The 23,047-nt window shown below is 41.2% G+C and overlaps 2 protein-coding genes across 5 annotated transcripts; one reads left to right on the top strand and one right to left on the bottom strand.

Moving 5' to 3' along the window:
• Nucleotides 1-1,219: 1,219 nt before the first annotated feature.
• XPC (XPC complex subunit, DNA damage recognition and repair factor) lies at nt 1,220-9,736 on the bottom strand. 2 transcript variants are annotated; one of them, XM_086846105.1, is made up of 16 exons: nt 9,564-9,736; nt 8,753-8,951; nt 8,437-8,567; nt 8,038-8,161; nt 7,464-7,548; nt 6,827-6,984; nt 6,507-6,627; nt 6,235-6,324; nt 4,882-5,817; nt 4,248-4,408; nt 3,917-3,998; nt 3,339-3,473; nt 2,691-2,860; nt 2,379-2,472; nt 2,088-2,177; nt 1,220-1,498 (listed from the first exon to the last, which is right to left on the bottom strand). In XM_086846105.1, exons 1-16 carry the CDS (start codon nt 9,661-9,663, stop codon nt 1,289-1,291), a joined length of 2,886 nt encoding a protein of 961 aa, XP_086702231.1. In that variant the 5' UTR covers nt 9,664-9,736; the 3' UTR covers nt 1,220-1,288. The 2 variants fall into 2 exon arrangements, with proteins under 2 accessions (XP_086702231.1, XP_086702232.1); XM_086846106.1 differs by lacking the exons at nt 1,220-1,498; nt 2,088-2,177 and having other exon boundaries at nt 2,392-2,502.
• Nucleotides 9,703-12,658, top strand: LSM3 (LSM3 homolog, U6 small nuclear RNA and mRNA degradation associated). 3 transcript variants are annotated; one of them, XM_023935306.2, is made up of 4 exons: nt 9,703-9,782; nt 10,663-10,773; nt 11,859-11,954; nt 12,250-12,658. In XM_023935306.2, the coding sequence occupies exons 1-4, from the start codon at nt 9,762-9,764 to the stop codon at nt 12,328-12,330; spliced, it is 309 nt and encodes a 102-aa protein (XP_023791074.1). In that variant the 5' UTR covers nt 9,703-9,761; the 3' UTR covers nt 12,331-12,658. The 3 variants fall into 3 exon arrangements, with proteins under 3 accessions (XP_023791074.1, XP_023791073.1, XP_023791072.2); XM_023935305.2 differs by lacking the exon at nt 9,703-9,782 and adding an exon at nt 9,785-10,060; XM_023935304.2 differs by lacking the exon at nt 9,703-9,782 and adding an exon at nt 9,785-10,480.
• The last annotated feature ends 10,389 nt before the right edge of the window (nt 12,659-23,047 follow it).

Genomic DNA, 23,047 nt, shown 5'->3' with positions numbered 1-23,047 from the left:
GAAGCTGTTCTCCGGTCTGTGTACTGCTGCCAGCCTGCCATGGGTTTACTTCCCATTACTGACCAAAGAAGTCAGTCACTTCCTTGCCACCTCTAAGATTATTAGAAAAAGATGATGATTCAAGCTGACTGCTACAGCCTCTTGTATTTTAAGAATACTGAGGGTTACCTGTGCATTCCAAAACAGACAGCATATTCTTTTTTTCAAACTTTATTTTGATCTACAAATACAGTACAAAAATAGATTCTTTTTTCTGAACATAATTACCTGAAAGCCATCTTCTTACATTTCAGTCTCTGTGGCAATGCCCAGCAATGACTAAAAATTGTTTTTCCCCTTGGTTTTTGAAGAGACTGTGTCCATGGAATTTAGACACATAGTACTGCCAAAGACAGATCAGTATTTCTACTACAAAAGTGCAGGAAAAGCTTACATAGATTTAACATTCCTCTCTCAGCAGGTTTTTAATGCTATGGTACTGGATAACAAGAATTCTGTGATTTTAGTGAATTTTGCTCCAGCAGTGAGACTAAGCCAGTTTTACATGTTTTGCTCCACACCAGGATCTTGATAAGGAACAGAAGCAAATGCATATATATGCAAATTGCTTAAAAAGGCATATTGAACCTTAATTGTAGTAAGTACAGGGCTTCTCCCTTCCACAGCACAAGATTTCTGAGAGTAAAGAAAGATAGTAGGCTGAGAACCCAGACTTAGATCACAAAATGCAAGTATTCTTTAGAAAGTATTAATTCCTCCATATTCTGATTGTGGGGGGTTTCTTTTAGACCTTAAAGGAAGTATTTCCCCTTGAGACAGACAGGCCAGAATTCTACCTCACCACTCATTTGGGTAAGCTATGACTCAAAGGAGGCATCAGCATTCCTTTGGCCACATCTCTGCAGACAGGTAAAAAGAAGCTGGATGCTTTAGCTCTGAGCAAGAACTAGCAGGGAAAAATGAAAAAAATTAGAAAAATGGGAAGAGACTGCTGATGGACAGGAGTGCCTCAGGGAACTCAACTATTAGTGCTGAGTGATACAGAGCAAAAACTACAACAAAGCAATGTGATTTTGCAAGGTGCTGCTGTTCATCCAAGGTCAAAGGGAATAATCTAACGACACCTAAGTGATACCTGTGATCTCAAAGGAAACTGGATATTGAATTAGGTTGGTCCCTGACACCTCAGAAATGAGTGCACAACAAGACCCTAAGGCCCTAACTGGTAAAGGATACTTTTATCATGACTATTTTCCTGCATCTGAAAACAGCAAAGAAAAGCTTGTCATCACAATTTCTCAAAAGGGAACAACTGGGATGCTTCTCCTCTCTTTTCTCGCTTGCTCTTTCTGGTTATTTTCTCTTCTTGTTTCTCGAGCTGGCGATTTTGGGGCCAATAAATGGCTGTGTTCTCCACTGCGCTCTCTGAGCTTGGAGCTCCTTCTTCATCAGAAGAGAATCCCCCTCCTTTCTCTGTCTCAGGTGCTGATGGCTCAGTCTGGAAAAAAAAAAGGTGTGAAAATCAGAAAGTCGCTCTAAAAATCACTTGTAACTGCCCCTTTCTAAAAGAGCTTGACTTTGGTCACAGTGACACTGTGTGACCTTACAGAAGTTGGTTGCTCTGGTTTGGGCTTCCTACCCAAAGTGCTTCTATTTATGAACACTAAATATTCTTGCAACACAAGCATTTTTGACAATGGAAGAATAAAACCAACCTGTTTTAAAAAGATCAGGCTTTTCACCCTTTTTCCTTGTGAAAAAAATAAGAACTAAAACATCTAACTAAAAGAAAAAGTGCCCCCCCACTCTCATCCTGTTAGCTACATTGCTTGACTTAGAGGAAATCTAGGAAGGGGTATGACTAAACCCCCCTTTTTTATAGTAATAAAATAAAAAAAAATAAATAAAAAACTTTATTCTGTTGTTAAACAGTAATAAATCTTTACTGAACATGAGCACACTGAACTTCTGGGATAGATTTTTGAATCTTTAGCTGAAGACTTTTTGAGGAACTACACTCTGCAAATTTTATTCTACAGTTAAAATAACCTCCAGAAATAGAAATTACTAATAGAAATGCAGGATACCTTGACTGAGTAGCGTTGCTTCAACCTCTCTCTAATGAGAAGTCCTTTTGTCAGCAGCTTCCAATTCCCTAGAGCTCTTTTCTCACGCTTCTGTGGGGGATTGTTAATGGCAAAGAGAAAAATTTACTACTGTGAGTTTCAATGTATTTATGCACACAGAAAGTTTTAAGATTTTTAAACTGTCATCTAAAAAGCTTATTGCTTACACAGCCTGCCCTGTTTGACTGCCCAGTTTCAATGAAATTTACTTTTTAAATATAACAGTAAGGAAGCTGCAAAAATAGTTCTCACCTCCTTCTCCTTCTTTTCTATTTCTGCTTGTTCATTCTCCCAGGCAGCAACAAGGATCTCTTTATACTCCTCACACACCACATACCCATCAGTACTAGGAAGGAGAACATAATCCTCTTGTCAGCTACAAGAAGGAAAAAAAAAGGGAGCAAATGCCTGCTGACCCAGCCCAAAAGCTACAGAATAGTGACAGAACTGTCTGTCTCAAAGGACCAAAGTGTGTAACTGGTCACATGTTCCCCTTAACACAAGACACACAGCTTCTGCAGGATATCAACATCTGACAAGTGCAACAAAGCAGCTTTTACATACACTGGGTGTGAGTAGCCACCATGAAAATCAAATCCAGTGATGGCTTGAGCACAGTCTATGTCCAACTTCCGTGCCACTCTGTTCAGGTTTGGAAGTTTCAGCTGCACACAGCCAACAGGTAACATGGATGGCAAGAAGAGATAGACATTCCCATATTCATTCCGAGGAACCTGTTATGGCAAGATTAAAGAGAGATGGTGATAATCCTGCTTTCTGGAGAGAGGTCTAAAATTCCTGCTGCAACTCAGGGACTCTACCCTCCTGACCTCCTACATTCTACTCCAGTATTCAATTAATATTCACATGACAAGGTACAAGCCTAGATTTTAGCTGCATGGTTATCTCTTAGCTATGTCCTATGCTCAAGTTTTGTTTCTCAGGCTGTAATGCAGAGAATTACCAAGGCATAACATGGGCTAGGAAGATCAGATCAACAGAATTTTGACTTTAGCAGTCCGCACTCACTACCTGTATTTGTGAAAGAAAGGCCTCAGTAGAGTTTTGACTATTTCCTCTGTGAACATTTACCTCTGAACTCTTAATCCTGATTCCAGATATTACTGACTCATCTCATGTCTGAAACATGCAACTTCCCAGAGCTGCACACAAACCACTTCCTTTAGCACCAGCCCTCTGCCTTCCAGCTACCTTTCCATCCACTGCTATGGGAGGCTGATACTCCTCTGTCTGCCAGCGGCCAAACAGCGCCAGGTCCTCCCGGTCCCGGTTCGCCGGCTCTGCCAGGCGCGCCTTCCTTGCCCGATTGGAAAATCCTTTTACCATCTGCAAATACAACAACCAGGCCTGTAAAAATCACAAGAAGCTGACAGTGGCTTCAGGTTTTCCTAGGATACCAAAGGAGTAGTTTCTGGAAGAGCAGAAATGCTATTTTCTAGCTTCAATATCCATTGCCTGTAAATGACAACCCATGGCACCTGTATGCAACAGGCAGAGATCCAACAGTGCATATAAAACATTGGGATGCCTTTGGAGAAGGTGAAAAGGGAGCTGTTCTGCCAGATACCCTTGGGGTGGGAAAAAAGCAAAGCTGAACTTTGGGCAGCATGTATGAGCTATAGGGCACAGCAGGTGGACAGTACAGCTACCATGCAAAAAAGTGTGAAATCTACATCTGCTGACAAAATAGAAGAAAAAAACCAAACCACAACTGAGCTTGAGCTTTAAAGGGCAGATGAATTGCACAGGAGGAAGTCAAACCCTCTTACCTTGTAAGGCACTTCTCCAACCCTCACCACTCGAGCTTGCTTCAGCCAAGTGTCCCTGGAGTGCAGTGTGTGTATGCAGTCTCTGAAAAGGCCAGAAAGAAGCAAATGTAAGAGTTTTCAAGTCATTCATAACAGATCCACAATAAACTTACCATATCAGGAATAATAAAAAAAGCTGTATCTTAGTGATACACAAATGCTGTCAGAGCAGCAAAATGCCTCACCTGTTTATGCATGTGGTCTGAGGCTACTGCTGATACAGTCATGCAAATTAGCTCTCCAATTTGTTACAGAGATCACAGGTGCAGGTGACAATAGGTGCACAGCTCACCTGGAGTAGACAGCCTCTCCCCTGCAGTACCCCAAGATAGCAGCTGTCTCAGGATAGATGGCCTGGAATTTTAAGAGGTGCCTCTTCAGTGCATAGAGAGGGTGGTTTTTGTACTCTCCAATTGCTGTTGGTAGAGGCTGATCTTGAAGCTTCACTTGAAACTGTAAGAATTATACAGAAAAGAGTAATTTCACAACTTTTCCACTACCCTTTGTAAGAAAATAAGAACGACTATAATATGAACCAAAGAAAAAAAACACCGGAAACTTATCAGATGAGCCAACAGACCAAAACATTCTTGCTGCAAGTAAGTACTTACATGTGTACCCTGACCTATGTATTTTAAAAACTCTGAGAAAAGTAATGCTAAACACTACACAAATCTCACTAGTAAGTTTCCAGCACAAGCTGTGCAGTATTTCCACTATGCAAACTTGTCTGAATAACTTCCAAAATTTCATATTTAAATTTATTGCTGTATAGTCGCTTTAAAACATGTTCAATCTCAACAATTCAAGTTCAAATACAAACCTCCCTCCTCATGGAAAGAGATTTCTAATGCTTTTTGCCTGAATGAGAATCCAGGGACAGGACTCCTGGCACTCTGTGTCCTGAACAACCTATTGCCATTTACCTCATTTTCTTCCTTCTTGTCTCTCTCCACATAGGGACTTTCATATGGCTGCAGTGTCTCTTCCCACCACTCTGGGTCCACACGGCTCTTCCTTGTTGAGGTCATCCACACTGGATCATATCTTTGTGTCACATCCCTGACACTCCCATCGTTGTCAAATCCCACAACGTAGAAAAGTGGTTTTGTGGCATGTGCAAAGCACAGCTGGGGCTGACCCACATTGCCATGAACACAGTCTACACAAACCCACTTGTCCTCAGACTCAAGGAAAACCTCCAGCCACTGGTCTGTTCCCATTGCTTTCCTCACCTCCTGCTGTCCATCATCCTCATCACTAGAAATGATTTTGTTTCTCTTCTTTTGTGCTTGAGGCAAGGCTGAAGTTGCACTTTTTGCTGGCTTAGTCTCAGCTCCATACAAATTTTTTGATAGCATTGTTTCTGAAGTCTCAGTTTTTGACCTTTTTATAGCTGTCAGCTTTGAATTCTGGGAGGCCTGTGAGCTCCTCCGCTTTTTAGGGACAGTTTCAAAATCCTCATCAGAGAGATCACTCTCCTCCTCTGAAACCTCAAAGTCCGAAGCACTGCCCTCATCACTTCCACTCTCTTCCTTGTAACACACTTTGGAGGCCACTCGTCTCCGGCGGTCATTCTTGGGCCTGACTGGCACATCTTTTTCTGCTGAACTGGTCTCATTATTTGATTCCTTCTGTTCCTGGCTGCCTTTAGTCAGCTTTGACTTGTGTGTCACTTCAGTCTGGGCAGTTTTGGGTTTCTTTGGCTCCACACTGTTTTCTTTGCTCTCTGAGGATTTCTCCTCCTGCTTGGCTTTTTTGCAGGGGCATTTCTTTGCCGCAGCTTTGGGTGTTGTGGCAGTACTCTCCTGAACCTCAGAGGTGCTGCTATTAGACAGCCTCTTGGATGAGGAGCTCTTTCCCTGCAGAGAAACAGGCCAGGTCACTCTTATCACCACAGCTAAGAATATGGTAAAAAAAGAGACTGAAATCAGCCCAAAGTTTATGCAGACCAAAGGTTGGCAAGCACAGTCAATTAATTTGAAAGCTTCAGGCAACTGGCTGAAGAGAGGTGTACTCATGCAGCACAAGTTACCATCTAAGTTTTAAAGACATGTAAACCTACTGAAATGTTAAGAAATCTTTGCTGAAACACAGAAATTAGTGACTTTTTTAAAAGAAGAAAATTAAAAATTAAGGGTGTGCATTTTCTGCAATGTAGACAGGACCCTGGTTCAATGCAGTAAGTGATTCAGTGCAAGCTGTAATAGCCAGAAAGTTTTTTTAATCCTACTAAATCAGTGACCTATTCCTTATTCCACACAAACAACAAAAACTACCTTTGGTCTTGTCTCCTTGAGAGGAATAGGCTGAAAAGACAGTACGAGGCGACACAGCAGCTGTAATGCTCGCAGAATAATTAAGAATATCTGCAAGAGTTTAAATTGATTGATTTAATCACAGGAGGTCTTGAGATAAAAATACAAGAAAATAAATAGCTACAGAATCACCAGCCTGCTTTCTTAAAATCCACCCCTCCTGCCACTTTGTCTATGACCTGACACACAACATACAAATTCACCAACCAACCCTGCACTTCCCAGTCTCTTACATGAACAAGCTCCTCATCATCTTGTGCAGCATAGATGGCAAACCTCCTCTCTAGTGTTGACTGAAGGGGCTCTCCCTTTTCAGTGGAAAGCTCATCATTGACAGTGAAGGTTCCAACAAACCTGAAATACAAAACACCTGCTTATTACCCAGTGTTTCTGACTGTTTTCTTAAACTTCTGAGTTCACCCTCTCCTTCTCTAAAAAGGACAGCCCTTCTCACCCTTGTACATAAAATTTAAAATTGCTAATTACAGTCAGCCCTCTTCCTGAACCCTAGCTCTACATTCTATGTGACAGAATGATCAGAAGAGAGTTTTACCATTTCACCAAGTTGGAAAGGTAGACAAGGCCCACTTGGCCTGCGGGCACTTGGGTGAAGCGGGTGGGGACAATGGACAGACCGACGGCAAGGAGATCTGGCTGGCTGCAGATCCTGTTCCTATAGAAGCCATTTGCTAATAAACACAGCAAGTGAACCTGAAAGAGAAAAGTTTAAAAGTGGGTTCACAAGAGATATTCCTCATTGGAACTACTGTCCATGGTAAAGACAAGAAATACTTCACCATCCCTTTTAACAGAGAGAAGTGACAATGAAGCCTCCCAATCATTCACAGTGCTGTCTTCAGAAGACAGTAAAGCACTGAAGTCTTTCCAAGTGTTTCCTGTTCTACAAAACTGGCAGTTTAATCCTGACAGAAGATATCCCTCCACAGAGAAATATACATCTTACTCACATATGCTTTGAGTTACAATTTTACTAACACAGGCACTGCTGTTTCCAATTCACAGTTGAGGAGGAACCTTTACAAGTATCTGTCAGGTCTACAGCCTCTATCTTTTCACTTCTAGCCGTGGCCCCATGATAGTTGATAAAAATTAGCTTCTTTTGACTGTAAATCAGTTCAGACACCTTTATGCTCAATTTTTTCTCTGCCATGGCTTTCTGTGACAAATACCTTATGTGTGTCCTCACGAACCTCCTTGCTGAAACGTTTCATCATTCTCCGAAGGTACATCTCAAACTCAGCTTTTCTTTTTTCTCTGCAGAAGATTACAAAAGAAATAGATGTTGTGGCATTTCTGTGGACCTGCCTTTCTATATTCCTGAACTGGGTCAGTTCACAAAGAGAATTTATCCTACTGTGCACACTTAAGGAAAGGTTTAGTGACTGGCTAGATGAACAGTCCATTAAGATTTTGCAGTAACACAACACCATTCAACCACAGCTCTCCTTCAAGAGATCTCCTGCTGTCCCTTCACTGGAAATGGAGACAGTAAAGTACAGTCAACTTACACACTTGGTTTTCAAGGAAACTGAAAAGCCTCCTTCATTCCTGCTAGCTTACACTGAGGATTTTTGGTAGAATTGTCAGTATATATAACTGTTCTTCATCCCACAACCCTGCATCACCCAACTCAATGAAAAAGTGGAGATTTTCACCCTGAACTCAACAAGTCAGTGACAGTCAAGACTTTGGATATTTTTAAGTTCAGCCTTCAGCAGTCCTCTACCACCTCCTTGTTCTTACCTCCTCTCTCTTTTCTTCACTTGCTCTGGGGTTTCAATCTCTATCTCAACAGGATTGCTTGGCAGACCCACTGATGGAAGAACAGCAGCTTCTTCTAACTTACCTGTAGCAGGTTCCTGAAGTTCTGTAAAAACAGAATTCCAAATTATAAGTAAACATGGAATAGATTCCCAGGGAGGACTTATGATGGGATAAGAATATACATTTTCCTTCTTAAGTGTTAAAACAATCTTTAAACAGAATACATCCAGTAACTACCAGCTCCTGGATCTTCCGTAACACTGTGTGTGCTAAGTTATTTCAAATAACTGTGGGATGCTGGTCTCCTGCTCTTGGGGAATCATTGTGATATACAAGCTCTTAAAAAGTGTTTAATATTAAAAAATATGAAATTTCTACCTTCCACATCCTCCCATTCATCTTCACTTTCATCATCATCATCATCAACAGCATTGTCTTCATCCATCTCTTCTTTAACAGGAGATTCTGTCTTTAACTTCACCTCCTTCTGAGGATGCTTCAGTGAGTCACTGTTAAAATCACCAAAACAGTGTTAGCATCAGGAAACGTAGGTGCTTGTTTATCAAAGACTAAAAATAGGGAAATAAATCAAGCATGACCTCTGCATCAGTAACAACAGACTAAGTATTTGACAATCAAACCACAAAAATTAAGATGAAGAAAAACATCCTATAGACTTGAATGATAAATTCACCTGCATGTTTCCTCTTTGATACAATTCTCTTTATTTCTAGCATTCTTTTTACTTTCTTTTATTTGTGATTTTGCCTCTTCTCGTTTTGAAAGTTTAGAAGTTTTTGCTGAGTTGAAAACTTCAGTATCACAATCTTCCTTTTTCCTAGCTGGAGCTTTTGAGTTCTTTTTTATACAGGGCTTTTTCTCTTCAAAATCATCTGCATGTGACAAAAGAAATTAAGATTAATATTAGAGGATAGAGTTTCATCTCCATGGCAACCTGAAACAACATCTCCATGGACTTCATGAGCGGCAGCTACAGAAAGTAGTGTGAGTGTGGTGTGAGCACGCACCGTGCTGAGCATGTCATTGTTTGTTTATAAACAGGCAGGATTTGAACAGTGAGACTTGTTGAGGAGAATACTTATGTAACTCACAAGAAGTACCTAAAGATTCCTATAGTCCTACCGATGGAATCGGTGGAAAACCAAGCGTCGTGTTTGCCACTCACAACAACTTATTACCACGAGACGCTGCTCTGGAGAGCGGCCGAGGTGAAACAACGAACAGCCCTTCAGGGGCTCGCCCAGCCTTGGGGCCCGTGTCACGGACGGGTTTAACGCCCGGGATCTGGGGCACGGATCCCACCGCCGATATCCCTGCTGACAACACAGCCCACAGCAGCCGACAGCAGCCGCGCTCCAGCCCGGCCTGGCCGCCCTTCCCGAGGGCGCGCTGGCACCGCTGCCCGCCCACCCCGCGGCCTGGAGCGGCCCGAGCCGCGGCGGTGGCGCAGCTCCGGCCCGCTACCGCCTCCCTGCCGCACTCACCCTGCTCCTCCTCCTCTTCCTCCTCCTGCTTTCGCAGCCCCCCAGAGCGCCTCTTTTTGGCGGCCGCGGGCCGGGGCGATGCTCGGCGCTTTCGGGCCATGGCGCTGCCGGGGGGGGGCAGGTCCCGGGCCGGCCCCGCGCCGGGGAAGGGGCGGGGCTATAAAGTCTCGCGGGCGGGCGCGGGAGGCGGTTTGAAAGATGGCGGATGAGGTGGACCAGGTGAGCGGCTGTGGGCTCCTCCAGCGCCTGCCCCGGGAGGCGGCTCTGGGCTGCGCGGCTGGGCCGGCAGCGCTTTCCGTGCGAGGCGAAGTCCCCGCTCGGCCTCGGGGTTTGTGGCGCTGTCGGGACGCGGGCAGGGCCCGCTGCGGGCCCTCTGAGCGGGCACTGCCGGAGGGAAAGGCGGGGAAGGCTGCCGAGGGCAATGCTCTCGCTCTGAAGGAAAAGGGTAGCTAGAACGGAAATATATGAGACACGGAAGATGCGGGATGTGCACGGAGGTCTTTACTCTTTTTTAGTTACTATCCTCGAAGTGTGCTTTTCTCATAGAAATGAGCCTTAGGCCGGGGTGCGTTGAGGTTTCACGCCGGCCTCGGAGCCCGGCCTGGCTGCTGCAGGGGCTCGGGAGCGGTGAGGGTGCGGGGCAGTGGGTGCCCGGTAGTGCCCGGTGCTGGCCCCGGTGCCAGCTGGGCTCGGCCCTCACCCTGCCGCGGCACAGGTGCTGCTGGCTCCCGCAGTGTGCGCTCTCTGCTGCGCTCTGAGCCCTGGCTGCCCGTAAGAAAAACAGCTCCCACAGTTAGAGGATGGTTTGTGTTGAAAGGGACCGGACCCTAAAGATCAACCAGTTCCAATACCCCTGTGTGAAGAATGATTTGCTGCGGACTAAACTCAAATTTTTTGACTCACGTTGCTTAGGGCTGGTGAGTATCAGTGGAGTGGTAAATCAGCAGCGCTTGGGTTCACCAGGATGTGAAAGAATGATTTGAAGTATTTGCATCTGTGTTTTTTCTCCTTTGTTTCCTGTGCCTTGCAAACATCAAGGAATGGAAAAGTGCAAAGACTTCTTCCGTACGAATAATGTGTTTATTTTGGGTTTTTTTAGCAACAAACAACAAATACTGTAGAGGAGCCACTTGATCTCATCAGACTCAGTCTAGATGAGCGAATCTATGTCAAAATGAGGAATGACAGAGAGCTTAGAGGCAGATTACATGTAAGTAAGTAAAACTTTCAGAACATTGTCATGCTCATTCAGGTACGCACTGGGCAGTGTATCTTTATGTGTGTGAAACAGTTTACCTGTAATATTCCACTGGTTGTTGAAAAAATTAATTTTAAAACATGAGTAATTGCATTTCATGGTTGAAAGTGCAGAAGTGGTTGGAGAAACTAGGTTAAGAATTGCCTTAGTTACCAGAACGATAATGTGCTTGGTGGAAAAAAATCTCATTTCCTCAGTACTTTGTCAGCTATTAACTGCTTCCCTAAAAAGTCAAGAGATGTATTTCGTTTTGCTTGTCTCCTGAATGATACCAGGCAAGTCATTTCACTGCTTTTGGCTTCCATTTCTCTGTCTGTGAAATACGCAATAATACTGCAGGCCTCTTCCTATGATGTATCCTAAGGCTGCTTCTAGACTGAGGTCATCATTATCAAACAAAAATCCTTTAAGGCACACTTTAATCCTTTAAGGTGTGATGGGATATGTACTCAGCTGGATTCTCAGATTTTTGCTTTCTATTAAGTCAGCCAGCTTCCCTGAGTGCTCTGCTGGGGAAGTGAACCAGTTGCCCCGTGAGTTAACTGGGCCTCAACTCCTTTGGAAACCTAGAGATAATGAGAGATCCATGAGGGACACATATAGTTTGCAACATGCTTTTGTAAGGTTTTCAGAACATGTGTTTAAAGTTTTGTAGCAGTGTATGAGAAGCAGCTTTCATATCCTTTAAGTTGCCCCCAGGCAATCGATTCTGGGAGGCTGGACTGGCAGCAGTATGTGTAGCTGGGTTTATGTTAACAAAGTGTGTCTGTCTCTGAGGTCTCACAAGTGCTCTTACAGAATGCTTCAGACCTATTTCCTGCAAGTGTTTGATGTAAATATCATGCCTTCTTTTTCCTGCTACAGAGTTCTCGTTTATTTATGTTTGTCTTGAGTTGTAACTATAACTGATAGTACTTCATTTTGGTCAAAATCAGACCAAACTATTTATGTCTGAAAGTCTTGCTAAAAAATTCTCATTTTAATAAACTCATGTTTGAATTTTGGAAAACATAATTAACTAAACTTGATTCCTACAGGCGTATGACCAGCACTTAAATATGATTTTGGGTGATGTGGAAGAAACTGTGACTACAATAGAGATTGATGAAGAAACCTATGAAGAGATTTATAAAGTAAGGACTAAAAAGGGAGTTAATTTATCATCACAGATTTTTTTTTTGTATCTAGAACTACACTGTGTTATATTGTTTAAGTAGTTTATTGCTTTATTGCTGACTGTTTTTTGAATCAAGCTAACAGGATTTGGACAAATTGTTATGAAAGTACACAGGATTTCTAGAGATTTGGTGTTAGTTGTAATGATCTGTTCAGCATGCCAGAATATTGTTTGTTGGAGTTGTTTCAAGTGTGTTTTTATGATTGAAATTAATGTTCTGTAAATTTGAACTTTTCTTTCCTTCTTTGCAGTCTACCAAAAGGAATATTCCAATGCTCTTTGTCAGAGGGGATGGCGTTGTGCTTGTAGCTCCCCCCTTGAGGGTTGGTTGAAGCAACAAAGGACTTAACCTTCTTGGAAAGTTCCAGACTTTTGGACAGTGGTTCATGTTTCAATCATGTCTCAAAATTCTGTATATGTTTTTTATAGGATATTTTTGTCAGTTCTTTTCAAAAGGGGAGGGAAGGGGAAACCAGTTTGTCCTGCAGAAAGTACATGTAGTCAATCGAAGCAGTGTAAAACCCAAGCTGATCTCAGAATTAATGTAAACTGCTGTAAATTGGCAGCCTTGTCACGTTCAATGAAATAATCCTTAACTTTTCTATCTTGGCAGTAGCACTGTCTTGTTTTTGTTTTAAATAAACTTTGGTTTGTCTTTGAGATTTGATTTGTCATGTTTTTTATGTTGAGGGCTCTTCCATAGAGCTAGTGCTTTATGAAGTTATAGTATCAGCCTTGCTGTCAGAGAAAGCAGGATCTTTAGCGTGTTATTTTAACTTCTGTCCTCACTAACATGCAGGTGTTGCAGATTATTGGGGACAACACTACATTAATCAATGGTGCTGTAACTTATGGCTCTGTGTTCAAATTTGTGATGCATATCCTCATTGTAGGGAAATGATGTTTATATGAATCTTCCGCCTAAGATAAAGAAGATCAGCTTCAGTGCAATATTTTCAGGTATTTTCATTGTTTCACTCACTTTGTTAACACAGGGTTTGCAAGGCTGTAAGTACAGGCTGAGGTTGTTGCTCACATGCTGTTGAATTGCCTACTGCATTCATTTCCTGCTGTTTTTAGCATGTTTCAGTTCTTGAAGACATTAAATTCTGCTGGATGCCTTAAGATGCTTATAAATTATCTGTAGTGAAGGTGCACTAGAACCTGAACAAAGCTATTTTTTAATACATACTTTCTCAGGCCCACCTTGTTTGCATTTTACTTTCCTTCTTATGTGAAAAAAGACACTTCTGCTATAATTATATTTTAGAGTCATATGAGAGATGTAGGTCTGCACTTCCTATAAAGCTTGACTTTTGACAATTATCTAGGTTCTCTGTAGAGTTAGCAAAAGCAGCTTGCTTTGGCACTTTTTCCCCTACACTTAAAAATTTTCATAACTGTCCACAGCTTGAGACAGTGGTGAGGAATGCAAGGTCTGCCAATCATTTATTTTTCTCCATTCCTTTTTATACTTGGATTTTGGCAAATCAGGAATTTCTACCATGAAAAATTTTTGAATTCATATCTGTTAATAACACTTGTAGACTGAGAATGATAATGGATGAGCTGTATTTTCCAATATAACACATTTATCTGTATCTACAGCATTTTTCTATCACAGGGTATCAGCACAGTGGGAAGAGGTCAGCTCACCTACATAAATCCTTGGAAAACTCATTAAAAATTGTCTCATTTGTCACCTGCTTCTTTTTAAGTGAGAGATTATGGTAGCTCAGTTATTGTTTAATTGTTTTCTTGGGTATTTACTGTCTAATTATAAAGATCTGTTACTGTTTTGTGTCTCTGAAATGGCCAGTATCATCCTTGATCCTCTGATTTGAAATGAGCTGTCTGGAGTGGGAGCCAGTCTAAGCCTCCCAATGATGAATATGGATTAAAAAATAAAAACAAAAAGCAAACATCCCTCCCAAACAACCAAACCCCCACCCCAACAAAACAAACAACAAGAAAAGAATATCACCCTAAATGAACTCCCCAAAAAACCCAAACAACAGACCCCCCAAATAAAAAAAAAAAGCCAAATAAACCAAACCCCAAAACATTTGAAAAGTTTTTTTGCAGTCTGATTTCTTTCATACTGTTCTTTCTACTTTTTGATCATATATTTAACCATTTGTCTAGATTTCTGTTCCTGATGAGTTTGAAAAAGAAGTTAATTTTCCTCATGTATTTTCTCAAGGTTTGTCAAATGCCATTTCATATTGTCTTATGTTTTCAGTCTCCTAGAACTTTTAATAATATTGAATTTCTTGAAGCTTGAGGAATTTTAGTTCTAGTAGCTTTTTATAGACAGTAGTAGTCTTCTGGTAAGTTTCAGACTTTCAACTGCATCTTTTTTATAGATGGCAGAATATTTTCTTAGTTTGTCTTTAAAGAATTTCTGTTCTGCCTGAAAACATCTCATTCTCAGGAGTTCTTTTTTAACACGACTGTTACTATTCAATTCCCTTTATCAGAAGTGCTGATAGAGTTAAACTTCTGATGTCCTGTTTTTGTGGGTGTTTGCTATCTTGAAATTTCTGTGTGGGCTTGTGAAATTGATTTTTGGATCTGACTACTGAAGGGCACTAGATGGTGCTGCTTTTCCTCAAATTCAAGCTTTGTTGGCTTTGATGTATGTAGCCTGTGTCAACAGGCCCTGTGCTTGTACAATTAGTCATTTGTTTTTAATTAGGGTGGCACTTGCTGACAGTTTTAAATTAACTGCTGCTTGCACCCAAGTAAAAATCAAAATATGTTTTGATGTTTATGTGGGCACAGAGCAAGTCCCCACAAGAGTTAAAGTGAAGCAGTGTTTGTGCCTTGCTTTGTCAGAGGTTAAGATGCCCAAGCTTCAGGCTGGCAGCTTTTCTCAGAGAATAATCTGAAGAATTGCACCATATAGAATGAATTGAGGTTGACTACTGTGCTGCTGAGCCCTGCTTGGAGAAGAACAGCCCTTGTTGTGTTGGTTCACAAGGCTGCTGCTGCACCCACTGATTCAAGTGCTGTCCATTACCTTCACCAGAGAACTTCATTGCAGTTCAAATTCAGCAAAGGGGAGCAGCCTGCACTTAGGTGTTTCTGTACATTAAACTCCTGAAATGATAAATATTTAAGTTTATTTGAAGTCACCGCTGCTGTTGCCGGTTTTTTTTGGACCCATATAAATAGATTTTGAATCCACCCTACATATTTGAACAAGATATAATTTTGTTGTAGGGCTTGGGGGGAAGATGTGTTTAGTTTGGTCTTTTTTAAAATTGAACAGGGATTACATTGTATATTTTATTCCTATTCCCTAGCACAGGACAAGCCCAGGATTTGGACATTACAGTTATAGTAAGCCTTGAGCAGTGTGAGCATTGGCAAGCTGCTGCAGGGATTCAGGGCTGGAAAAGCAGGACAGTATTGATCATGTTGGGAGTTCTACAACAGCACTTTCTCCTCTTGGTGTTTTTGTTTCTGTTCTGTAGATTTCATTGGAAATCTATCATTTGAAATACTTAAGAGAAGGAAACTTGTAAGCCTTCTTACTAGATTTTCCTTACTAGAACCATAGGACTGGAAAGGGAACTGATTCAGTGCAAGATGACCAATGCTGTGCATTGTTTTTTGAACTGATCATGATGGTGACATGTACAAAAAATCCCATCAGACTTATTAAGGTTTTAAAGCATTATTGCCAAGATCATTGATGGGCCGAATACATCATTACCGAGGGTGTAGGACTCCCATGTTTCTAAACAGGAAGCTCCTTTCATATGTTAAACAAAAAGAATGGGAAAGAAAAATAGAAAGTTCTACAGAAAATTGAAGCACAGTGTCCAAGCCAGCCTTTTTGGGGGGAAGAATGGGTGGAAGGAAGAGAATAGATGATGTGGGTTGGAGCGGAAAGCAAGAACCACTGACGGAAAAAGATGTAGTCAGAAACCCTGTGCATGAGTGAATTTTTTCATTGTTGCCCAAATTAGTTTGAATGGAAGAAAGGCCCACTCCCAAATTTTGGAAACTTAGTCCAAAAAGCCTATTGAGTTGTACAATGGCATTTGATCAGTTTATGATGTGATTGCCTGCACCAGCAGGGGACGAGGCAGGCGTGCTCACTGTCTGGGTGGGTGGACAGGCTGTTGCAGAAAGCACTGCACAAACCTCAGGAAGAGCTGGGTAAAGACTGGTCACAAAGAGGGGTTTTAGCAAAGTTTTCCTCTGGGTGGCACGTGGTAAGCATGGATATTTGCTTCCTCAAGGCGCACATGGAAGGCATCAGGATATTCAAATGTAGGCATATTTTCTGACTTTCTCTTTGGCTTTAGCAATGAAAATTGCTTTACACTTTTAGAACCAGTTGTTTAATTAATTTTCTGATAAGGACTTACATTTTACACACCTGGGCTGGCTAAATATGGTGCTCTTGGATCTCAGTCTGTTGGTTCATGTCACCCAAAGCCAATGTCAGTACCTGCAGCAGATGATATACTCCTCTAGCCTGTTTCTGGGTGATTTGAGCAAGCAGCCTTTACCAGGGGCTTTAAACTATTTGACAAATCAAAGCCTGAGTTTCCTAAACTCTTCTGCAATAGTGGATCAATTTTAGCCTCTAAAGGAAACCTTACTGCTGCAGGCAAGTTACAGTTCCTTTCTCACAGCACTCAGCTGTGGCACAGAAAAGTTACCATCTTTGTGGGTAAGGGAGGCTGCAAAAGCCTTTGCTATCAATAGCACAGTTTATGATGTGATTCATAGTCTAATTGATGCCTAACAGAACTCACAGTTGTGGCACTTCTACTGCAGGAAATTTGCATTTGCTCTTCTTGAATCCACTAAAGTGCTGGGCAGTAAAACCTCCAGTCTGATGCACATCATGGCATCACGAGTGTGTGACACTGGAGCTTGTCACTTAATGCTGATCAGGGTGTGTAAAACTTTGACCAAGCAATTCACATAATTCCTTCCCCACTCTGTTCTCTGAACATCACAAGACCTTTCAGGTAAGCAAATTATTTCCATTTAAAAAGAAGAAAGAATGCTGCTCTAAATTTATGTTACAGTATGTAGAATATTAAGGATAAAGCCTGTAGTTTTCTTCCTGGACTGCATTACTAAATTCTTCAGGATCCTTCAAATTTCAGTGGCAGGGAAAATTTGAAACAAGTAAATGGTGCTCCAAATCATGATTTCTTTAAATAACTGCTGCAACAGATGACTGTCACTCATCCTTAGCACATAATTGCAATGATTAAGTTTCCTTTTTATGCTGTTAATGTGACATGTTAGCTAGACTGAATTACGTTTTTCACAGCAGGTAACTGTTCCTGGTTCATCCTGTGCTGTAGGTGGTGTGGCAATGCAGCATGCTGTAATTTGTTCTATAGCACCTATATTTAGTACTTTTTAGTAAAATAGTTGCCTCCCCCCACTGCCCAGATGTTGTGTTCCAGTGGTTAGAAGTCTGAGGAAGAAATGAGATATCAACAGATAACATCTGAGAGCTAATTTGATTTGTTCTACATTTGTAATGCATTCCTCCAAGCTAAATTCTTGTTGACTGACGTGCTGCATATAAAAGGCAAAAAAAGTCCAAAGCTCCACTGCAGCCCAGGAGGATACACTGCAGTTAAACTGAACACGATTCTCAACAGCTTTCTTATAACAAACCTTTGGATCATTATTGCTGCCTGTGGGTGTAATTCAAATATTCAGAATTGTTTCTGAATTAATGTGGTCCTACCCATAAAGCACAGGCTCTAATCTCAGTGGAGATTGTCTAATGTAATAGAGACTATTTTCATGTTTAAATGTTAAGACTTTATATCTTACTTGCCCTGCATTCATTCCCTGAGAAACAAACTAAACCCAGCAGTCCTGTTTGCTCGCAGCTTCCAGGTTTGCAACTTCCTGTGGGTAAAACAAGAGCTCTGTCCTCTGTATCAGTCCCAAAGCCACCTGCTGCTGCTATTTTTACTTTCTTGAGGCACTGTGATGTCCATGCAGTGATTTTTTTTTCTCCTTTCTCATGTGCAGTCTCATGAGTTAAGGAGAAATATTTTACATGTGGTCTTTCAGGTGCTGAATATGAAGCTCACTTTAAATTTCCATTACTTTTGTTTTCCTCTGTATTTTCTTTTAGTACGGTTGTCCTACAAACAGGGTAAAAGGTTTCATTCTTGTGAAGGGCTTTGACATAGGGGATGAAATTTCCCCAACAGTCATTTATCCATCCCATTCTGGTGCCAGCCTTGATAGCTCTGAAAAGGAGGGGAAAACTGTTCTTCAGCTGGCTCAGCTGCACAGAGAGATCACACAGAGAAACAGCCCCATCATCACACATCCTACAGAGATCTGCTGGTTCTTGATCTAGCAGTAATACATACAAAGAGTTAAGAAGAACTGAATGTGTTGTGATTTGTGGTCTCAAAAAATAACTCCCAGGAGTTATATGGAAGGTATTCCCACTCATACTGAGCCTATTAATGAAGCAAACCCTTCATTGAACATGTGGCACTTAACAGACTGTAGAGTTGAAATTTGATGTGAACATTCAATAAGTTGTTTGTTTTTTTCTTACTTTATCAAGAGCTGTTCACCCACAACTTATACAGCACATGTGAGATGTGAGATGCCTACACAGAGAGGTTGTAAACAGAGCATGAAAATATATGATGTAAGCAGCCAATTGGCCTCAAGCAGTTTTTTCTCTTTCATGGGCTCTGTTGTATAACTGTTCTCTCCAGCCTTGCTCTGGTGTTTATGGATTGGATGGTTGTGTGAGAAACTAATCAGGGCAGTTTCTACTTCTAAGGATGAGGAATTTTTTGAGCATTATGGAAATTCTGCACGTAGTAAGAGCATCTAGAGAAGCAAGGGTTAATTTCCATAGGATTCCTTCCCAGCGTTTCCTCCAAATAAATACTCTGTAAATTAGGAATGAGCTTAGTATTTTGTGTCTTTTGAGCTGTAGGCTTGGGACAAGAGGCTTTATCTTTTTTTTCCTTTTCCTTTTTTTTACAGTTTTGGTGGTCAAGGGAGTTGTGTAGGGTGACTGCTAATCCTTGGTGTGTGTCTGAGAGAAGCAGAATTACTGCAGGTCATGCTGTCCTAGTACTAGATTCCTTTTGGTTTTAGGTTGCTTATTAGTCAGCCTTCTAACACGACATCCTTTGTTTCTAACAGAAAGCTATTGCAGGAACGCAGTAGCGAGGGAAGGAGGATTGCTTCATTCATAAATCTGAGAGAATTTTAAAAGGAGGCTATAAATTATTGTCTAATTTCTTTCATCTGAAGAAAAGAAAGCAGGATATTACAATTAAACATTTTGTCCAAGGTTGCATGCTGAGCCCATGGCAGAACTGCAAACAGGGCACGGCCCTGTCCTCTGTAAAGGGTCTCTTGAACCCTAGAGCCCAGGAATGCAGCCTGGGCCATGAGTACTTGGATCAGTGTTTCCACTGTCACACTGCTAGCATGGTGACCACTGGAACCTCCAACACTGAAGGCATTGGAGAAGGAATTTAACTGAACCTATAGGATAAAATATAGTTTCTTTCTACACATAAAGCAAACAAAAGTGCTTAATGTTAGTAGAATGTAAGTTTCAGTTTTCATGTGGGTTTAATACTAAAAAGATGAAATTATATTTATGAGTGTGAGACTTAAAAAAAATACCAAAAAAAGGATCAGTCCTGAATAACTCCATCTCTAATCTCTTTCTCTAGAGAGAGAGGATGGTTGATCAGACTGCTATAAAGTTCAACTCAACAAAAGGTAAATCAAAGGACAGAATACTAGGAAGAAATAAAGGAATAGAATACTAGGCTAAGAAATAAGATGTGATCCTCAGATTTGGCCCAAGATCTGGGAATGAGAAATTACAAATTTATTCTAGTCCTTTCTTATTCTGTTGCCACAGCTAAATAACTCAGAAGTCATGAGCACAACTGCTGCTTCTAGAAGGGTTTTTGTACCAGTAGCTTTGGAGCTACTCTAGGCAGCCATCTGACTTGACTGAAATCTTGGCATGCAAACCCTGTTTGTGGCCATTTCATGGGTGTATGGAGAGCTTGTCTGCAATATTTTTTATTAGTAAAATACCGTATCTGTATTAATCATAGTTAAAACTTTCCATTGGCAATCTGGGAAAGTAGATTATGATACCAAATCTCTTCATTACAGTTATACCATGAAGTCCTGTAAAGGCATTACAGAGATACGGCTGCACCTTCATTTTTTTCACACTCCTCCTTATTTAACACTGGGTTATGAGGTGTAAGTTATCTACCATGAAAGTTCCCTTGTTTATGTGAATTTTTGCATGACCATATTTCTTCAGATAATTTCACAACCAAGCAGATACTCTATTTCTATATGAATTTGGAGAGATAGGAGGGACATGCAGGAGCGAAACACAATTGGTTTGTATTTTTAGTGACTTGTAAATATTAGCATGGGACATACACTACATGAGAGTGCAGTTTATCTGGAATCAGCAAACTGATGTGTGAATATGTTTACTATTCATTAGTAACTCCTGAATAAGAAGCAGCCCTTTGGGAACTGTGCTGGTTACAGAGCTTGCACCTTGGTCTTGTCCTCTTGAAGTCCAAATGAAGCCCCCCACCTCCTGAATGCTTGCACAGTGAGCCGTCAGCCTCTTCAGTTGTGGTGTGACAGTGCAGCTCATGGGAGATGCAGGTCCTGGCATGTGGAATGTATTAGTTTGGAGCAAGATGGAGCACTGCCTGTTGAGATCCTGTAGTCTCTGTGGGCTGTACCTTGGGGTGCTGAAGATGAAAGCTTCAACAGTGTGAAGCTCTGCGTGGGCTGTGTTTGGCCCACAGGCTATGTTCACCATCCCTCATGTTCACTGGAATGTAGAACTTTCCAGGCTAATGCAGATTATGTTTGGTTTTTTAACTGTTTAACAAAACAGAACTTGTAATTTTCTGACCCGAAGTGGGAGTCACTTAAAATGCATTAGTCAAGGCGAAAGGAATTTCCACTTCACCCATGGCTCACACTAACCTCATTCTAAGCTCCTTTATGTTGAGAAACTGTCAACTCAACTGCAGATGAACCATCTTCACTGGCATGGTGTTACCAGGCATTTTTCACTTGAACATTCTGCATATCCCTTGGGTGTATTTTTATACAAGTGTGAACTCCCCATTTAGCTTTCTAATGGAAAGTGCCTTCTTTGAATTGTGATTGATAAATCACAGCACCCCAGCTTATCCTTTGTGGCTTCACCAAAGAGACTTAAATTCTGAATGAGTTTTACCTTTTAGAGAAATATGGCAAGTGATTGAGGAGAATCTCGCAGCCGGATGAAAGAACCCCTCTATAATAAACCATAACACACACTGGATTACAGTGTCAAATAATTTTCAACAAGGGTTCAGCCCATGAATTATGTCTCTGGTAAATTCCAGATTTTTCAGCACACTGATAGGAGCTTCATCCTTCTCTCTTGCTCTCTGTAGATCTCACTCCATATTTAAGTCCCATTGAAGGTAGATGGACACTCATTTTTAAAAGTCAGGGTTTGATCATCAAAATTTCCACTGGTTTTGGCAGCATATCCTGTCTCAGACCAAATGTTCTGTTTAAATCTGTAGAGGACAATGTAGAGTGTATGTTTAGAGGAACATAAGCATGTGCCCATCTCCTTACCCTGCAGACCAAGAAAATATGAGTGGCCTTGCTCTTATCCTTACAGTCAGCATCTACCAAGGCAACGAGGCACAAAGAAAATCATAACAGAAAATATTCGTAATATGGGATTGTATGAATGAGCAGATGGAGGAGGGAAAACTCTATGTACAGCAGTCCTGCTTTGTGTGGTTTTGTGGCCTTAATGACCTGATGATGTGTGGAAGGGGGAATATATTTCTTTTTTTCCTCCTAGAACTTCTCTGATCAATAGACTTTCCAATAGTTACACGATGGAATGACAAAAATCGTCCTGTTTCCTAAGAAATGTCTCTGGTGGCAAAGTTTTTAAAGGTCTGGGAGTTTCCCTATTGTATTTAATGGGGCCTTTGGCTCATAAACACATTAAACAAAGAAACAATAGATCCCTAGGGGAATTTTAAAAGCTGAAGTGTAGGAGCTTTAATAATATTTTGAGGACCTAACATGTCTGATGTGGGAACTTAAATCTGAGGCAAGAATTATGAAAAGAATGTTGGAAGTGAAGATTTAATTACATGATTTATTGTTAATAGTTTATTATTATATATACAGTGCCAGGGGCACTCCTGTTGCTTTACAGATGATTACAGAATAGCAATTCCCAGATCAAAAATCTTGATCATGCAATCTTTATTCATGTAAGTATTCCCCATGGTGCCTGATCTTGTTCCCTGTTAAAGCTCAATGGTCTCCAGCAACACAGACCATCACAGACAATTAAAAGAACTTCAGCAAGAGAACACTGATTAATTATCCTCCCCAGAACACTGCATATTTTGGTGCCATATACTGTATGGAAAAAATATATCTATTGTGTTTTAGCAAGCCTCACATTTTTCTGAAGCTTTAATTCTTAATTACAGTGTCAGCAAACATTAAGATTATTTCCAAGATAGAAGTAGCTTATTTCTGGAAGAAAAAAGTCCACTGACTTGTCCCCCCCAATATGTTTCAGACCCCATTGAGTTAATGATGTCAATTAATTTGTATGTAATTGTTCCCTCAGTGACCAGTATAGAAAGTTTCACCTTCAAAGGCAGATGCTGAATGTGAAATACTCCTGCAAGCTAAGCAGATGCTGAAATCTCTGTTTGCAGAAGGTTTTGCTTTTCTTTGTTTCATCCTGTGCTGCTTTGCACTACCCTGGAAATGCCACCAATGAGAAATGCATTTAGATGGTTTTCCTAATTCTTCAGCTGAAATGGCTGTTGTTTATCCACTGGGTTGCTGCAGGCAGCCACAGAAGTGAACACAGCTTGTGCAACCATCTTTTGGCTTCTGTCTTTGAGACATAACAGTTCTGGTGGGGAGAGACTGAGGCAGTTGTGCAGAAGGCAAAGGAGGCTTTTTCCCTTC

The sequence above is a fragment of the Cyanistes caeruleus genome, chromosome 11 (assembly GCF_971803275.1).
Source record: "Cyanistes caeruleus chromosome 11, bCyaCae1.hap1.1, whole genome shotgun sequence".
Taxonomy (NCBI): domain Eukaryota; kingdom Metazoa; phylum Chordata; class Aves; order Passeriformes; family Paridae; genus Cyanistes; species Cyanistes caeruleus.
The sequence above is the reverse complement of the archived record's forward strand: the minus strand, read 5'-3'. Positions and strand labels throughout refer to the sequence as shown.

Bases quoted from the DNA above. Each gene is read 5' to 3' on its own strand.
- LSM3 (XM_023935304.2), top strand. From the start codon at position 10,364: ATGGTTTGTGTTGAAAGGGACCGGACCCTAAAGATCAACCAGTTCCAA. The intron at 10,481-10,662 runs GTGAGTATCAGT...GGGTTTTTTTAG, and splicing joins ACTCACGTTGCTTAGGGCTG to CAACAAACAACAAATACTGT. The intron at 10,774-11,858 runs GTAAGTAAGTAA...TGATTCCTACAG, and splicing joins AGCTTAGAGGCAGATTACAT to GCGTATGACCAGCACTTAAA.
- XPC (XM_086846105.1), bottom strand. From the start codon at position 9,663: ATGGCCCGAAAGCGCCGAGCATCGCCCCGGCCCGCGGCCGCCAAAAAG. The intron at 7,549-8,037 runs GTAAGAACAAGG...AATCTTCTGCAG, and splicing joins GTGAAGAAAAGAGAGAGGAG to AGAAAAAAGAAAAGCTGAGT. The intron at 6,628-6,826 runs GTAAAACTCTCT...TTTGTATTTCAG, and splicing joins CTTTCCAACTTGGTGAAATG to GTTTGTTGGAACCTTCACTG.